Consider the following 16,316-nt stretch of genomic DNA (forward strand, 5'->3'; position numbering starts at 1 on the left):
GAAAACCAGAGGACAGTAATCACATGCATATCCCAGCTAGCTGTGTGACGTCAGGAGGCAGGAAGGCTCTGCTTCTTAAATAAAAAATGAATTATACAAAACAGCACCTTCTCTCACCTGTTAAATAAGCACTATGAATACCGTTTTCTATTGCCTCCTTATAGTCGTTTAATAAACTCTGACGAAAGCTATCAGAGTATTTAATAACTGGGCCACCATCGGTCAAGGGGGTAACTTCAACCTCAGCTGTCACCTGGTGCCGATTATCATTTATGGTTCTATCCAGGGTTTCTAAAAACGACAAAAGTGTCTATTACAAACAGTTACCATACACAGTAAGATAAACAAGCCTGCACATTTCAGGTCTTTGTCCTTAAGGGGAAAAAAAAAAAAAAAAAAAAATCAATTTCTGTCTATTCTTTAGCTTCATCTAAAAATCAATGCACATCAGTGGATCATTTGGCCTATTCTGCCAATAATCATCTTGCAGAAACGTTCTTTAATAGCAAATAGATACTACTACACAAAATGACCACGAAAATTACCAGAGTGGTAAATGAGGTCTTTATTCTGCCACTACTTTTAGCACCCAGAATGGTGCGAAGGGTTTGATTTGATGCTCAATTATGAAAGTGAAATATGGTTGTAAAGCCATCGTGAGAGAATATCGCAGTCTACGGAACAATACCTGATGCTTGGGAAACACTCAATATAGTTTCTCTGTATGCAATCTGAAGAGGTCCTAAATAGGTCTCAAGGCCATACTCCCTCCGGATACGATCATGAATGATCTCAATGTGCAGTTCTCCCATCCCACAGAGAATCATCTGAAAATAGTGTAAGAAAAAGGTCAGGCACTGTATTATACAAGTACTGTATAGAATACTACATTTTCATGTCTTCTATCAATAACCTGGCTTTTGCAGACAGACCTCTTTGGAAAAAAATATAAAGCAAATACAGACATTACACATGCTTATATCTTGACTTGATGGTGTTTAAAGCAAAAACAAACAAAAAAAAAAAAAACCAAACAACATTTTTAAAAGCTTTTTTCACTTTGGGAAAAAAAGCTTGAACCTAAACGCATGCTTACTTGTCCAGAGTCAGGATCTATCCTGACCTTCAAGCTCGGATCCTCCAGCTGGAGACACTTCAGAGCATTTTCCAAATCTGGATGCAAACAAAAGGATAATGAAATACACAAACCCAAGACACTACATTTTGTCCTGTTCATAAGCTGAATTTTAAAAATCAGATACATTGTGGAGCCAGTTTAGACATACCTGTCTGTTTGGCCACAGATGGGGGTTCAATGGTACAAAAGAAGACTGGTTCAGGAATCTCCACACCAGCCAATACCAGGTCCTCCTCCGACTTCTTTTCCTTCTTCTCTTCTGCTCTACTGGCCCTGCGGGAGGCTGCTGCTGCCGCTGATTTAGATGACACAATGGTGTCTCCAGTTGCAGTCTAATACAGCATCAAATATGTAACAGCACAGAAACAAGTCAATCAGTCTAGTATTCCTTAAAATATATCTAACATATTTATAATATATAGCTATATATACACACACAAAAATATATATGCTTATATCACAAACTTCTTTATTGCCAATACAAGCATCTTCATAAAACAGACAACAATTTCAAGCCTCACCGCTCTTCATCAGGTGCAGTGGATTGCCATCTGGCTGCAGCCGATGATCAGCATACATTTTTTGCATTCCCATTCCACAGAAATGAATCTAATGATTGACTTCTGGCAAAACAGCATGCCTGACAGCACACAGCACACATGGATCACAATTTGCCTGGTTCCTGCTGAACTGGCAATCCATCTATGGTCAGCTTTACACTACCCATTGTAAGAAGCCTAAAGTGCATACATGTTCATCCTGTGCATATCTGCCCATATGTTAGTCTGCTTAAAGCACATGACAAACACAAGGCCCACTGGCCAAATCCAGTCTGCCAGGCCTTGTCATGTGGCCCTTGCAACCAGTTTTACAGCTGAGACATGACAGAACTCCATTCTGCCTCCTCCAGCTCCCACCCCCAGTTTCCCACTGTCACATACATACACACGCACTCACAGGGGAGCATGGAGGGGACAGATCTGCAAGGTGAGGCAGAGCCACCTACAAAGGGGAGGTACCGGAGCCAGGCCAGGTAGGAGAGAGTAGAAAGATGCAAGAAAGACTTGGGTGGGGGGGTTGGAGCTGGGGTTGCACAATATGCACCCCTAAACCCTTCACTTTGTACACAGTGCACCCTTGAACCCTGCAGTGTACATAATGCACTCATGAATCTGCACTCTGTAGGTAGCACACTCCAAAACCCTGCACCCCTGGAACTGCACTGTGTACATAGCACGCTTCTAAACCCTGCACACTATACATAGTGCACCCCAGATACAACCAGCTCTTTGAGGGCAACCGTACTGTTGATGCGGCCTGTGATGAGATGGAGTTAAATGCCCCTGGCTTAGAGCATGGAAAAATACCCAATACCGGTGCTTGGTAATTGGTATGGTAGTCATGTGGCCAAATGGAAAAACATGGACACTTACAGAGAGCTTCCTTTCTTCACTTCCCGCAGCTGAACGGAATGGCTGGGGTATGACTGGAAGATAAGCATGTGCTCTTGGGGTGGGAGAAATTAGCAGCTTAAAGTGAATGTTAGCAAAAGGTTCAGCTAACTGCTAGCTGTACATGGTGGCAAGCATTCATATTTTCCTGATATAAACAAATGCACACCTTTAGCCTGCCAACTGCTAATGCACAATTCTTAGGTTAGGAACGGCTACACCAACAGATTGGAGGAATGCATAAGGTAATTCCATTTTACAGAGAAAGGTACTTTTTAGATTGCATTGTATGCCTTTGTATATGTTTTTTAAAGCATTGTATTATAGACTGTACTATTAGTCTCTTGCCAGAAAGAGATTGCGGCTTTTTGTAGGACAGTTCTGTGAAAGTAAATTTGTATTCTTGTATACCTGTTTTAGTCCAACAGTTAAAGCAATATTGCCAGCAGACAAGGAAGAGATTTCAACTTGCTGATCAGCAAATGGCAGCAGCAAACGGCTCATCCTTTCCCTAAATAATACATACAATATGTAAAACAAAATGTATGAAGAAACAGCTATCAGTCTGCTTACTGTATTATAAGGCAAACCCCCTAGCTTGGTTTAAAAGAAAAAAAATCTCCGCCCAAATAAACATTCATATAGTGCAATTTGTAGCACACGTACATGACGACACTGCTAACCACTAGAAACAGTATGAGAATTTAGCATACTTCATTTTACATTGCTGCTCCCTTTTTCTTTCTTTTTCTTGAGTTGCAAACACTTTTTTTTTTATAAACTAGAGGCAATTGTCAGCATGAACATTATTATTATAAATTGGTATTATTACTGTTATATTGTTTTATGGGTGTAATGTGTATCTATGCCTAGTGCTTGCAGTCTTTTTTTGCACTGTTAGCGCTGACTTGTTTTGGTCATTTTCAATTCTCAGAATTCGATTTTGGATAAGTTCAGGGGGTGTGTTTGATGCAAAGTTTGTCAATCAAGGTAGCAAACATTTTCAGCTCAAATTCACTCCGTGGGTGGCCCTGTCTACCATCTTCTACCCAATCAGCCCTCAATCGAAGTAGCAGGGCAGAAAACTATCAGCCAAACAGCTGCTGCATCAAATCAACTGTGTTGGCTGTCATAATACAATAGCAGCAGTGGAGGATTTGTCCATCCACCCTGTATATTAGAGATGGAGGAACTGGTTCAATTTTTTTTTGTTCTGTCTGCAAAAAAAAAAACTAATCTACAAGTGTTTGACCAGCTTTAGCATGGGCAACAAGAAAGACATCTCTATTCTGACTGCTGGGAGTTTACACTACACTATACTCTGTGCTACTCAGCACTTTTTCTACCCAATGTGGCAGCTAATACACTTTAGCCATTCAAAATAGACTTATAGTTAGTAAAACATACATGCAGTTTTTGTTGACATTATATATTGCAGATTGAGACTTCATCATTCCCGAGTATATCCGGACAAAGACCAAGGGTCCACGCTGCTTGTCATGCACAACCTTGAATGCCAGAGCACACAGGTCATCCTTGTACCACGACCTTAAAGAAATTGTACATGTTATATATAATCATAGTTCTATCTCAAAGTATATCTCCCTGTCTGTTTATACTGCTCATCGTCTTATAACCTAGAAATAAATGTACCTAGACATACTAGAAGCATAACAGTCAAAGCGTAAGTTCACCCTTACACAGAATCTGTAAGTTGAACTGACGCCCCATACACACTATCAGATTTTGCTGATCTGCTGATTTTTGTCTTCAGATTTAACAAAACCATGTAGTGCAAGGGCCTGCCTGATTGCATACAAATTGAAACTCCTAAGGTTTGACCTCATATTATATGGTTTTGGTAAATCTGAAGGAAAACAATCTGCAGAAAATCTGATAGTGTGTATGGGGCTTTAACACCCAAACTTGCATTGTTTGTAACGGTGTTTGTTCACACCTGAACGTAGTGTCGCTTGAAGCTCCACCCATGCTACACCAATAATATTTTTAGCCATTTATAAGGGGGGGCATTTTTCCCACTGACCATCAGTGTGAGAAACATTCTTCCCACTGACTTCTAAATTAACCCCTTCACACTGACCGCACACATATCCGGCCTCACGGAAGTGGGCTTTTTTCCCCTTGTGGGGCCATATATATGCATACCTCCCTTTGTGCTGGGAGCGTGCCGCACAGCGCACTCCCAATACAGAGACCGGGCTCTCTCCAAGAGCCCTAGGTTTTGTACCAATGATCAGGACCTGAGACTGTCAGTTCCAGGTCACATGATCACTGATAGCCTCTGATTGGCTAGCACAGTGATCAGTCAGTCACTCTTATCCCACACCTGGGGTTCCTTCCTCTTCTGAATGAAGAGAAAGATACATTGCATCTTCCTCTTCTTGCAGGAGTGGAATTGCAAACAAACCAAGTGTATAAAAATAAATAAATAAAAACACAAGTTCAAGATTGCCAGGGTTAGTGTTAGGGTCAAGGTTAAAGGTCAGCATATTTTGGGTAGAATTAAAAAAAGGTTTTCATATAGTATCAGTGTTGGTGTGTTTTCAGGATAAAAAAAAAAATGCGCAAACAAATAATATACCCATATGTGGGATCACTTAATGTTTAAGTAATTAATTTAATGATTAATTTGTTTTGGGTTGCTCTTTGGTACTAAATGATAATAGCAAGAAATATAGTTACATTTTAAAAAAAACTGTGCTTAGGCATTTAGATTTGTTTTACCCTTAAGGTGTGAAGGGGTTAATATACCATGAGTTGCAGATCTAATAAATTATTGGCAAGAGTCCCCAAGGCTTATAAATTATTTCAATAGCTCCACTGTGTGAGAAAAGTTGAGAAAGGCTTTTATTGTTTTAACTTTCGAAGACAGCCTCTGTACCAATGAGTTTCATCATTTGCTGGCTTCCCCTGCCTCTCAGAGATCTAAGTGGCAAGATTTAATTGAGGAAGCTCGTGCTTTCACTCTCTCCTTTAACATCGTAACAAAGATGGTACCTTCACAGTCGGAGAGCCCAAATTTGTGTTTATTCAACATTATGAAGACGTGTCACTATTATCTTGACATCTCTGTGTTACTTGGATGGACTGCACTCTGGGCCTGAGCACATACATCCCCAGGGCATATAAATCTAGTTGTTCAATGACCCATCTCTTGGTAGATGAAAATGAAGGACTACCACTACATCTCCTGACTTCACACTTAACCATATTCAGGCCAAACCTAAAAGACATGCCTTAAATTTTCACTTGATTCTGCAACTATTGCAACACTAACAAATTGCTTCTTTTTAAGATGTGGTCAGTCTGGTTAAAGTTCAAACCATCACAAGGCCATTTCAAGCTGCCAAGTCTGCTGTTGCATGTGCAATTTACAGTAAAACAAGAATCTAACTTAATTCATACATACATGAATTCGTGAGGGCAGTCATCTGGAGATGGTAAATATAAAGTGATTGCATCCAGAAGAGGTTGAACTCCTTTATTCTTTAAGGAGCTGCCACAAAGCACAGGAACCGCAGAGCGAGCTAGCGTGATCCTCCGTACTGCAGACTGTAACTGTACAAAACACTGGGGGTTAGCTAAGGTACTACTCTACAAGTCATAGTACTTCTAAATATCACCATGAAGGCTGGTTAAAACACAAAAAGACCCACAAACATTTAATCAGTTGGCTGGGCAAATTTTTTATTTTTTTTTTAAGAAAAAGAGATTACAAATAGGATTTTTAAAACGGCTTACCTGTAAAATCCTTTTATTTGGAGTACATCATAGGACACAGAGCCTCAAGTATTTACTTAGTGGGTTATGGGCCTACCTTCAGGTGTTGACACTGGTATAACCAATACAGGAAGTTGACTCCCCTATATAACCCCTCCTCCTTCCAGGAGTACCTCAGTTTTTGTAGCCAAGCAATATACTCTCACCCCATAAAACAGAGGGGCGGGAGCTCCGTGTCCTATGATGTACTCCAAGAAAAGGATTTTACATGCAAGCGGTTTTAAAAATCCTATTTTGTTTATCGTACATCATAGGACACAGAGCCTCAAGTATTTACTTAGTGGGATGTCCCATAGCAATGCTACTTGAGGGGAGGGAGACACAAACCGTAGGGTAACCCCCAGACCTGAGGACTTATACTGTGGCCTGCAGCACACTGCGCCCGAAGGCGATATCCTAATTTCATCTTACATCCACTTGATAACATTTTGCAAATGTATGTACTGAAGACCAAGTCGCGGCCTTGCAGATCTGAGACATGGAGGCCTGGTGATGCACTGCCCAAGAAGCACCAACTGCTGGTAGAGTGTGCCTTAACTTGAAAAAAGGGGAAGCTTTCCCTTTAAATCATAAGTTTGAACTATAACTTGCCGAATCCACTTAGCGACAGTGGATTTAGATGCTGCCTGTCCTTTCTTAGGACCCTCTGGCAGAATAAATAAGATGTCAGTCTTACGAATCTGAGCAGTTTTCTTCAAACAGATCTTCACTGCTCTCACTACATCAAGACAATGTAGTGACTTTTCTTCCCTGGAAGCTGGTCTTGGGAAAAATGAAGGCAGGACAATATCTTCATTCAGATGAAAGCCTGAAACCACGTTTGGCAAAAAATCTGGACGAGGGCGCAACACCATCCTGCCCTCATGAATAATCAAATATGGCTCCTTACAAGAAAGAGCAGCCAATTCTGACACCCTCCTTGCCGAGGATATAGCAACCAAAAAGATCAGCTTCCTTGTCAAAAGGACTAAAGGAATTTGCTGCAACGGTTCGAATGGCTGTTTTTATAAACACAGACAAAACTAAGTTTTGTTTTGTTTAAGTCCCAAGGGTGATTTAACTAGCGGATTAATCCGCAGCACTCCCTGCATGAAACCCCTGACTAAAGAATGCATAGCAATCGGTCTTTGAAATAAAACTGATAAGGCTGAGACTTGGCCCTTAATAGTACTCAGGGCCAACTTCATCTCTATGCCCAACTGTAGAAAGGCAAGAATTCTGCCTATAATATATCTCCAAGGGTGCCAACCCTTGGATTCAGACCAAGAAACACAAGTCTTCCAAACTCTATAATATATAGCTCTAGAAGCTGGCTTCCTAGCATTAATCAAAGTAGAGATAACCGACCTGGAAAGCCCATGTTTCTTCAGAATGTGGGTCTCAATAGCCGACTTGTTAAATTGAGCATTTAAAAAGTAGGATGGAATATCGGCCCCTGAGATAGCAGGTCCGGCCTTAGTGGGAGGGGCCATGGACCCTCCACTGCCATCTTTACGATCTCTGCATACCATGACCTTCTGGGCCATGCTGGTGCTACCAGTATCACAGACTTTCTTCCCAGCTTGATCCTGCAAAGAAGTCGTGGTAGCAACTGAATCTCGGGAAATGCATAGATCAGCGAGAACTGATCCCACGGGGTCACCAACGCATCTGTTCCGTAGGCGAGTGGGTCCTTTGTCCTGGACACAAAGTTGACTATCTTCATGTTGAATTTGGACGCCAGAAGATCTATGTCCGGAGTCCCCCATCTTTGGCAAACATTTTGGGGTTAAGAGACCATTCCCCCGGGAATAACTGCTGGTGACTTAGATAGTCCGCCTGCCAATTCTCTATTCCCGGAATGAAAACTGCTGATAGGCATGGGACATGCTCTTCTGCCCAAGTTAGAATCTGGTTCACCTCTCTCTGAGCTGAGAGACTCTTGGTGCCCCCTTGGTGATTCATATATGCCACAGATGTGGCATGGTCGGATTGGATCCTGACAGGACAATTCTTTAACCTGGAGGTCCAGGTCCTTAGAGCTAGATATACTGCACGAATCTATAGGATGTTGATGGGCAATGCTCTTTCGGTTCTTGACCATTGTCCCTGGACAGTCGTCCTCTCTAGTACTGCTCCCAAGCCTGAAAGCCTGCCATCTGTCTTTACTATTTTCCAGATAACTGGTCTGAAGGATTTTCCCTTCAGCAGGTTCCGGGATAGTAACCACCAATTGAGGCTTTGGGACACTCTTGGGGACAGCCGCATTGGCAAATCTAAAGCTTGAATCGTCTTGTTCCAAGCAAATAGGATACTGCTTTGAAATGGTCTCAAATGGAATTGGGCATAGGGAACTGCTTCAAATGAAGCTACCATCTTCCCTAACAACCTCATACAAAGGCGGATTGAAGGATTTTTCCTTGACCTGATCATCCTCACTAGCTCCTGTATGGAGCTGATCTTTGCGCAAGGCAAGAAAACCCTTTTCTGGGCCGTGTCTATGATTATGCCCAAATACAACCTCTTTAGTGGCTATAGGGAGGACTTCTTTAGGTAGAGAATCCAACCAAGGTCTTCCAGGTAACTGCTTGTAATGACTACGCCTTGCTTCAAGCGAGCCACTGACTGGTCTATCAACAGATCATCCAAATAAGCCAAGACAGTTATGCCCTGTGCCCTTAACCTGGCTAGAGGTGGGGCTAGTACTTTTGTGAATACCCGGGGTGCTGTAGCAAGCCCGAAGGGCAAAGCTACAAACTGAAAGTGCTTTTCTTCTACTTCGAAACACAGAAACCTCTGGTGGGGAGGAAATATAGGGACATGCAGATATGCATCTCTGATGTCGATGGATGCCAGAAGTTCTCCTCCTCTTAGAATAGAAACGACTGATTTGATTGACTCCATGCAAAAAGAGCGGATCCTCAGGAACTGATTTAGATTATGTAGATCTAGAATTGGTCTGATATCCCCATTTGGCTTTGCCACCGTAAATAGGTTTGAGTAGAACCCCAAACCTTGCTCTTGTTTGGAAATCTGTCTGATCACCCCTTGAGCCAATAAATCGGTCTAATGCTTGTAACGGGGATTGCCTTTTGCCTGGATCCCTGGGAATATTTAATCTCAGAAAACGGACGGTGGAAAATCTCGAAATTCTAGCTTGTATCCTAGGGGTACTGTGGAGAGAGTCCATTTGTCCTGAATCTCCTCTTGCCAGACTTCTGAGTACCTCAGAAGTCTTCCCCCCACCTTGGTAAGGGGGTTGCCTCTTCATGATGAGCCCTTGGTGTTCTGCTTTGCAGGCTTGCGGCCCCAGGTCTTCTTTTGTGCCTGGGTTTGACCCTGGGATCTTCCCGTAGAGTCTGACTGTGAAGGCCATCGTCCCTGTCTAGAGATGCATGCCCCCAAAAAGTTTGTTTAAACGAAGGATGTTTATATTTTCTTTTGACTGGCAAAAGAGTACTCTTTCCACTGGAAATTGTTTGAATGTATTTATCCAAAATATCGCCAAATAGTCGTTCTCCCTTAAAGGGGAAACTAGTTAGAATGTTCTTACAAGGCGTTTCAGCTGACCAACCCTTTAACCAAAGGGTCCTTCGCATGTGTACAAGTACAAGCGCCAGGCGTGAAGCCTAGTGAATAGAATCTTTTATAGCATCTATGGCAAAGCATAATGCCCTAGGTAGCTCGGCCAACTCCTGAGCTTCTTGTGCAGGAAGCTCTTTGAGAGCATTTGTAAATTAGTCCTTGAAGGACTGACAGATGCCTATAGCTGCTATTGCAGGCTGAGTTACGGTCCCTGCTAAGGAAAAAGGTTTTTAACATAGCTTCCAATTTTTTATCTGTTGGCTCCTTGAGCATATGTGCATTGTCCACTGGACAAGTTAAACTTCTGTTCACACTGGAAATCGCACCGTCCACTGCTGGAACCTTCCATCTCTTAGTGAATTTTTCCTCCATAGGATAGAGACGAGAGAATCTCTTTGGAGGGGAAAAAACGTTTATCCGGATGATCCCATTCGGAACAAATAAGCTTCTCCAATAATGTGTGTGTACGGGAAATGCATGTAAAGGCTGTAAAGGTTTTAGGGAACCCAAGGAGGAGACTGGGCCTTCAGCTAACTCTGTTAGGGGTAGCATGAAAGTGGAGCGGACCATCTCTGTAAGGCTCTGTACTTCAGATTGTGAAGCTGAAACTTCAAGTATTGTTTCCTCCGCAGAGGAATAATTGGCTTGTTTTTCTTCACGATCCTCTATGAGTAATACCTCATTTTGTCCCCATAGTTCTTTTGGACCCTCCACTGACTGTAAAGTCTAAAGTGGGGGAGGGGGATCTAGGACGTTTCCTAACCACTTGGATGCAGGATGCGATTAAAGTCTCTAATCTTCCTTCTAAGCCCTGCAGGGCAGAAGAAAGTGCTTCTTCAGTCATGTATACAGGGGCTGAAGTGTGTGAAGCAGTTGCACCACCGCTAGCTTCTCATGTCTGATCTCTCTGAAGAGGATGACAGTATGGAGGCATGACTGGGGTTCCCAGCGACTGGGGGTGACACCTTAGGTACCTTTACGGTAGGTCTGGAAGACATAATGCTAAGTACAGAAGCAGAGGTACACAGAACTATTATTTGCCTGTGAATATTTCTTGCAAAACATTTCTGACAGCAGATTCCCATATGTGTCTTTTTTATTTTTTATTTTATCCCCAGCAACTGCCAGCATTGCACCAAGGTGCATAAAGAAAAAAAATAAAATAAAAACACATAGCCTTTCCAAAAGTTTTTTGCCCTCTGCTGTATAGTCCATACATAGTGAGACAGCACTGCTGAACAGGCATGCATAGGTGTGCAAATGTAGTCCCCTTAAAGAGACATACTTTAGGAATATAAGATACATGAAGGAAAAAGCATAGCCTTTTCCCCTACCTTGTCCTCGCTGCAGGATGCTGCTGACACAGGAGATCCAAACTTCGCCCATCATGGTGGGTTTAAAAACGCTCAAAGACTGGGGCCCTTTTAAAAGGGGTTCCGCTCTTTTGGGCCTTGTATAGCAACCCTCAGGACAACTTTAGGAAATGTGACAAGACCAAAAAGAATCCTGGTTCCTAGGGTCTGGCTCTCAGAGAGAAGCGTTACAGGCAAAAAAACTCGTTCATGAACCGAGGTCCAGGTACCATCCTATGGCCTCAGTGGCGAAGATGGATGTGTTGTGGAGGTTCATTAAATCCGTCATGGATCCCTCTAGGAGCTCCTAAGACCACATCTTCACGCATGACCAACACCTTAGACACTGGTGAAAAAACTGAGGTACTCATAGAGGAAGGAGGGGTTATATAGGGGAGTCAACTTCCTGTATTGGTTATACCAGTGTCAACACCTGAAGGTAGGCCCATAACCCACTGATTAAATACTTGAGGCTCTGTGTCTTATGATGTACGATAAAGAAAATATAACTATAGAATAATCCTAACTTGATTTCACAAGCAATGGTTATTCATATAATTCTACAGGAATCAAAATTAATAAAAAAAAAAAAAAAAGTGATTGGCTGCTAGAGGTTTATACAGTTTGCCAGAGAAAGGGTAAGTAGAATTCCATGTTTACTATAAAGCCCACCCAAACAACCTATTTCCATTACTAAGTGATGTGGCCTCTGTGTGGACTGTACTACACCGTAGTGGCATCAGCTACATACAGTTAGCAGTGCCGTGTTATCCAGCAGTATGGGTAGACTTCCCATCTGCTGTCGGAACTAAACGGAATCAGCCTGAATGCGTCTTTGATATTTAGGAGAAGCCCTGTATTATGAATGAATACAAGGCTTCCTATGATATCAGTCGAGGTGGAGGGGGGGGATGGTTGGATGATGTCACGATTCCCTCCTCGTCCATTGATAAAGCTTAGCGCAAACAAATTATTTAAAAGTTAAAGTAGCGTAAACAGGGAATTCTACTTTAAACCATGAAATATCAGTTAATCGATAGATTTATTCCTGTGCCCCATAGCTTGTAGGTTCCAGTTAAGCCAGCTTATACCATAGTCCTCTTTGGGTAGGTAGGGTATATTATAGTTAAAGAGCATCTGTGTACACATTTGAAAATCTTAAAAGGACAAGTATGCCAAAAGCTCTTCTGGCTATACTTTTCCTGTGGATCAGAGGAGTGCAGTTCGTTCTGTACACACAAGCCGCACGTCGGGGCGTCATCACCCGGTTCAATGAAAACTCGCCAACATTCGGCCCAAGTGTATGGCAGCTGGAAAACCAATGGCCGACTGGCTCTCGATCAGTGCTCTCAGGCGAGAGTGGCAATTCATCATCCAGTTCTCAGTCTTGGAGGCAGCAGGGGACAAATACAGCTGGAATCAGTATTGTAGCCATCTAGTTAAGTATGAGTGTTTATTTTTATTTTTTTAAGCCATACTTCTCTTTTAAAGGATCTGGCCAGTCTTTGAAGGGATTCCATCAATAGTTAGTGAAGCATAGATGCCCATAGGTGGCAACGTAATAAAATGAATACAAAATTACCTTTTCCAGAGGAATAAGATTAAAATTCCCATTGTACTCTTCCAGCATTAGTGAAGCAAACTCATCATCTAGATCAGCAATCTGCATATTAAGAAAAAAAATGTCCAATTTGAGTAATGAATTGTAAGTGCCCAGAACAATGTACAATACAAACATTCTGGCTTCATTATGTTATGGACGTGCACTTTGAGCTACAGAGGACATGAACTCTGTGGAGGGTTAAAATAAGTTATGGGTCTTATTTTTGCTACTGTATTTGTACATTGTATAACTAGAAAACTCAATAAAATAGCATCTTTATAGAAAAAACACAAATATTCTCCCTTTACACCTGTTGAGCCCTGTACCTTGATATATAGACACCGCAAGACTAGATGCATCTAAAAGTTGATAACATCTTAAATAATAAAATAAGGCTTTTCTACACATGGACACATCTATGCATTTCTGATAAACTGACCCTTGCTTTCCCATCTCAAGGCAGCCATACATGGATCAATGTTCAGCCGGTTCAGCAGGGACCAGCCAAATCTTAATCCATGTATGGGCAGGGATTTTGTACAAAAGTTAAACGGTAGATCAACTTCAAATCACACTGTCAGAGTATCCTTCTCAATCAACACTAGCGGTATTCAGTGTAAAGAAATGATGTTCATCGACCAGTGAGCTGTCAACAAATAGAACAAAAAAAAAAAAAAAATGTAACAAGTGACATACTAAACATGTAATATGTTGCAGCTCACCATTCCTTTGGTGGCTGCTTTAGTTTTTTTCCATGCTAAGAATTTTTTCAGCAAGTAAATAAAATGCCCATTGATCTTGCTAGAAATGTGGTGTCCTTCCTAAAAGCAACCTTCTCTTTCTTGTGTAGGCTTCTAATCCCATCAATCCACCTTGTAATTGAAATAAACATAGGCAGACATGTTTGAAGTCCAGCCTGTATGACAACTATGACTGCTCCTATAGATGCAGTGAAGAAATTAGTGTGGTATTTGCAGGAAAACTTGGTGAAAAAAAAAAAAATGCACCCACTGTATTTAACCCCCTCCTGCCAGGCATCCCTTTAACTGGGTTATTGTGCTCGGTGAGCAGAAAGATCTGTCTGATCACGCGACTGCTGTGATTGACTAACAATGGTCACATGATCAGAAGAACTGGCTTAGACCCCATACACATTACATGGTTTTGATAAATCTGAAGATAAAAATCTGCAGAAAATCCGATAGTGTGTATCGGCCCTTAGAGACCAGGCATGATCTTTGACAGCTTGGCGTCTGTGCTGCACAAAATCCTCTGTTGTCCATGGACTCATACTGTACATGAGGCGTGTGGGCTTTAAAGCTCTTTGCTCATGCACATATGCTTTAGGTGGGAGGCAAAAGTTAAGGACTGGTAAGTTGCAATATATTACATTGTTGTTTTTTGGTTTAGATGCGCTTTAAAGACACCGATTTGAAATTCACAAAAGTTTGTGGACCTTTTTAGACTATGCTTTATGTAATGCTTTTGTACTATTGGTGACCCCTTTTCCCTGTTTGTTCATTTGAGCATACTTTGAAAACAAAAATGTTCCAGTGGGGGGTAAATTTATAAAATGCAAAGACAGCAAATACATTTTCAAACTACAAATAATATAAAACTGAAATATCAGTAACAGAATATCACTGAACCTAGAGCTCATGTAGATAAGATAAACAAATATAAATCACTCTGCACCATGAGCGGCTTCTAGAAATCAAATATGTCCATATACAGCTTATACAAAAAAAAAAAAAAAAAAAAAAAAAAGACACCAATGATTGTTTCAGCATTAGCAGCGCTCTCCCAGTGCTATACACACTGTCTGCTTAAAACAGTTCAATGTGTGTCGCACTCCTTGTAAAAGTTTGTGTCCCAGAGATGGATCATACAGCATGCATCCACTATAGTGTGTTTTAGGAAAGATGGGATCTTTAAATTCCATCACCACCACCCCTGGTGAGCTCCACTCCCCTAATGTAAAGAACTCGCCACAACTGCAAATGCAATATGCCTTGTATCGCCAATCTCTTTGGTTTGCATGTAGTCACCCCTTGGATCCTCCTCCAATCGCAGTTAACCATAAACCATGAAAAGATATGAAGAAAAAAAAAAAAAAAGAAGAGGATTCTTTGCACTATTTCAAAATCTAATTTCGAAAGAGCGCAAAGAATTTTTTCTTTTTTTTTTTCCTTTTAATTTTGTCACCACTCTTTTCATGGTTTATGGATAAAAGCGATTGGAGGAGGATCCTACACAAGGGGTGACTAAATGTAAACCAAAGAGATTGGCGATACAAGGCGTATTGCATCTGCAGTTGTTGCGAGTTCATTACCTGAGTGGAGCTCACCAGTGGTGGTGGTGTCGGAAATTTAAAGTTCCCAGCTTTCCTAAAAACTCTATACTGGATGCATGCTGTATGATCCATCTGTGGAAAACAAACTTTTATAAAGAGCGACACACATTGAATTGTTTTTTTTTTTTGATTCGATATGATATGTTTTATTATGCACAGTGTATTTAACATTAATTTATTGCTCTTCCTTGTATACAGAAGCCCTTCTCAGACTCCATTTTTCAATCTGAGCTTTCAGTCCATTGTTCAGGAAACAGTTAGTGGTTATAAAGAAGGAAATCCCATTTTAATATTACAGAATGGATTCAGTGAATATTTTACTATCCCACAGGTAAGTTGACTGTCCATTTGTATAAATATATTGTAAATACTAGAGATGCATTGGTATCAGTGCCAATACACCAATACCAAGCATTTGCGTGAGTATCCGTACTCGCCCAATTGGTCCCGATACAGAAACTGGATACTTTTCAGTGATATCTGCACCCATACAAAATGAATAGGTGCAAACCGCAATGCAAAGAGCCGAACGCGATTCGAACAGGAACGCGGGGGAATTGTTTTAAACACACAGTGTGTATAGCACTGGGAGAGCGCTGCTAATGCTGAAACGATCATTAGTGTCTTTTTAGCATAAGCTGTATATAAACTACAAATAATGATCAGCAAGAAGCCAATGTATTACTAAAGGGAAAAAGAAAAACATTTTTCAGTGGCTATACTGAATTAAAATTTGTGTTTTTTCCCCATATCAAATTCCACACAGGCTCTTGTATCAATATCTTGTATATCAAATATTCTATGGTGTACTAAAACGCTCACAACTAGAATTGCTATCTCCAGTTGAATATTTACTTTAAAACTTTACTTGTTCTAGTAAGGCGTTTCTTGCTTCGATGGCAGAGTTTTTCAGATCCTGGTCCTTTATGTCTTTTAGAGGTTTCCTCTCAAATATTCTTCCCCCATCCTCACTGGATCGTGCGCTCCAGCAGATCGACTGCATACTCAATAAATCCACCAGACCTTGAAATGATTTGCCCTCCCCTATAGGAAG

The 16,316-nt window shown here is 41.3% G+C and overlaps 1 protein-coding gene across 5 annotated transcripts in view; it reads right to left on the minus strand.

Moving 5' to 3' along the window:
• Nucleotides 1-16,316, minus strand: part of GFM2 (GTP dependent ribosome recycling factor mitochondrial 2) — a 62,793-nt gene that overhangs the window by 7,283 nt on the left and 39,194 nt on the right. For all 5 annotated transcript variants that reach the window (XM_077462530.1, XM_077462528.1, XM_077462531.1 and 2 more), the window contains 9 exons: nt 16,131-16,316; nt 12,889-12,969; nt 6,020-6,168; nt 3,997-4,137; nt 3,001-3,100; nt 1,287-1,470; nt 1,097-1,173; nt 689-827; nt 118-291 (listed from right to left, as the gene is read on the minus strand). In XM_077462530.1, the coding sequence (XP_077318656.1) occupies nt 118-291; nt 689-827; nt 1,097-1,173; nt 1,287-1,470; nt 3,001-3,100; nt 3,997-4,137; nt 6,020-6,168; nt 12,889-12,969; nt 16,131-16,316 (1,231 nt within the window). The remainder of the gene's footprint in view (nt 1-117; nt 292-688; nt 828-1,096; nt 1,174-1,286; nt 1,471-3,000; nt 3,101-3,996; nt 4,138-6,019; nt 6,169-12,888; nt 12,970-16,130) is intronic.

Source organism: Lithobates pipiens, unplaced genomic scaffold (assembly GCF_037356315.1).
Source record: "Lithobates pipiens isolate NorthernLeopardFrog02 unplaced genomic scaffold, aLitPip1_a1.2 Scaffold_3, whole genome shotgun sequence".
NCBI classification, from domain to species: domain Eukaryota; kingdom Metazoa; phylum Chordata; class Amphibia; order Anura; family Ranidae; genus Lithobates; species Lithobates pipiens.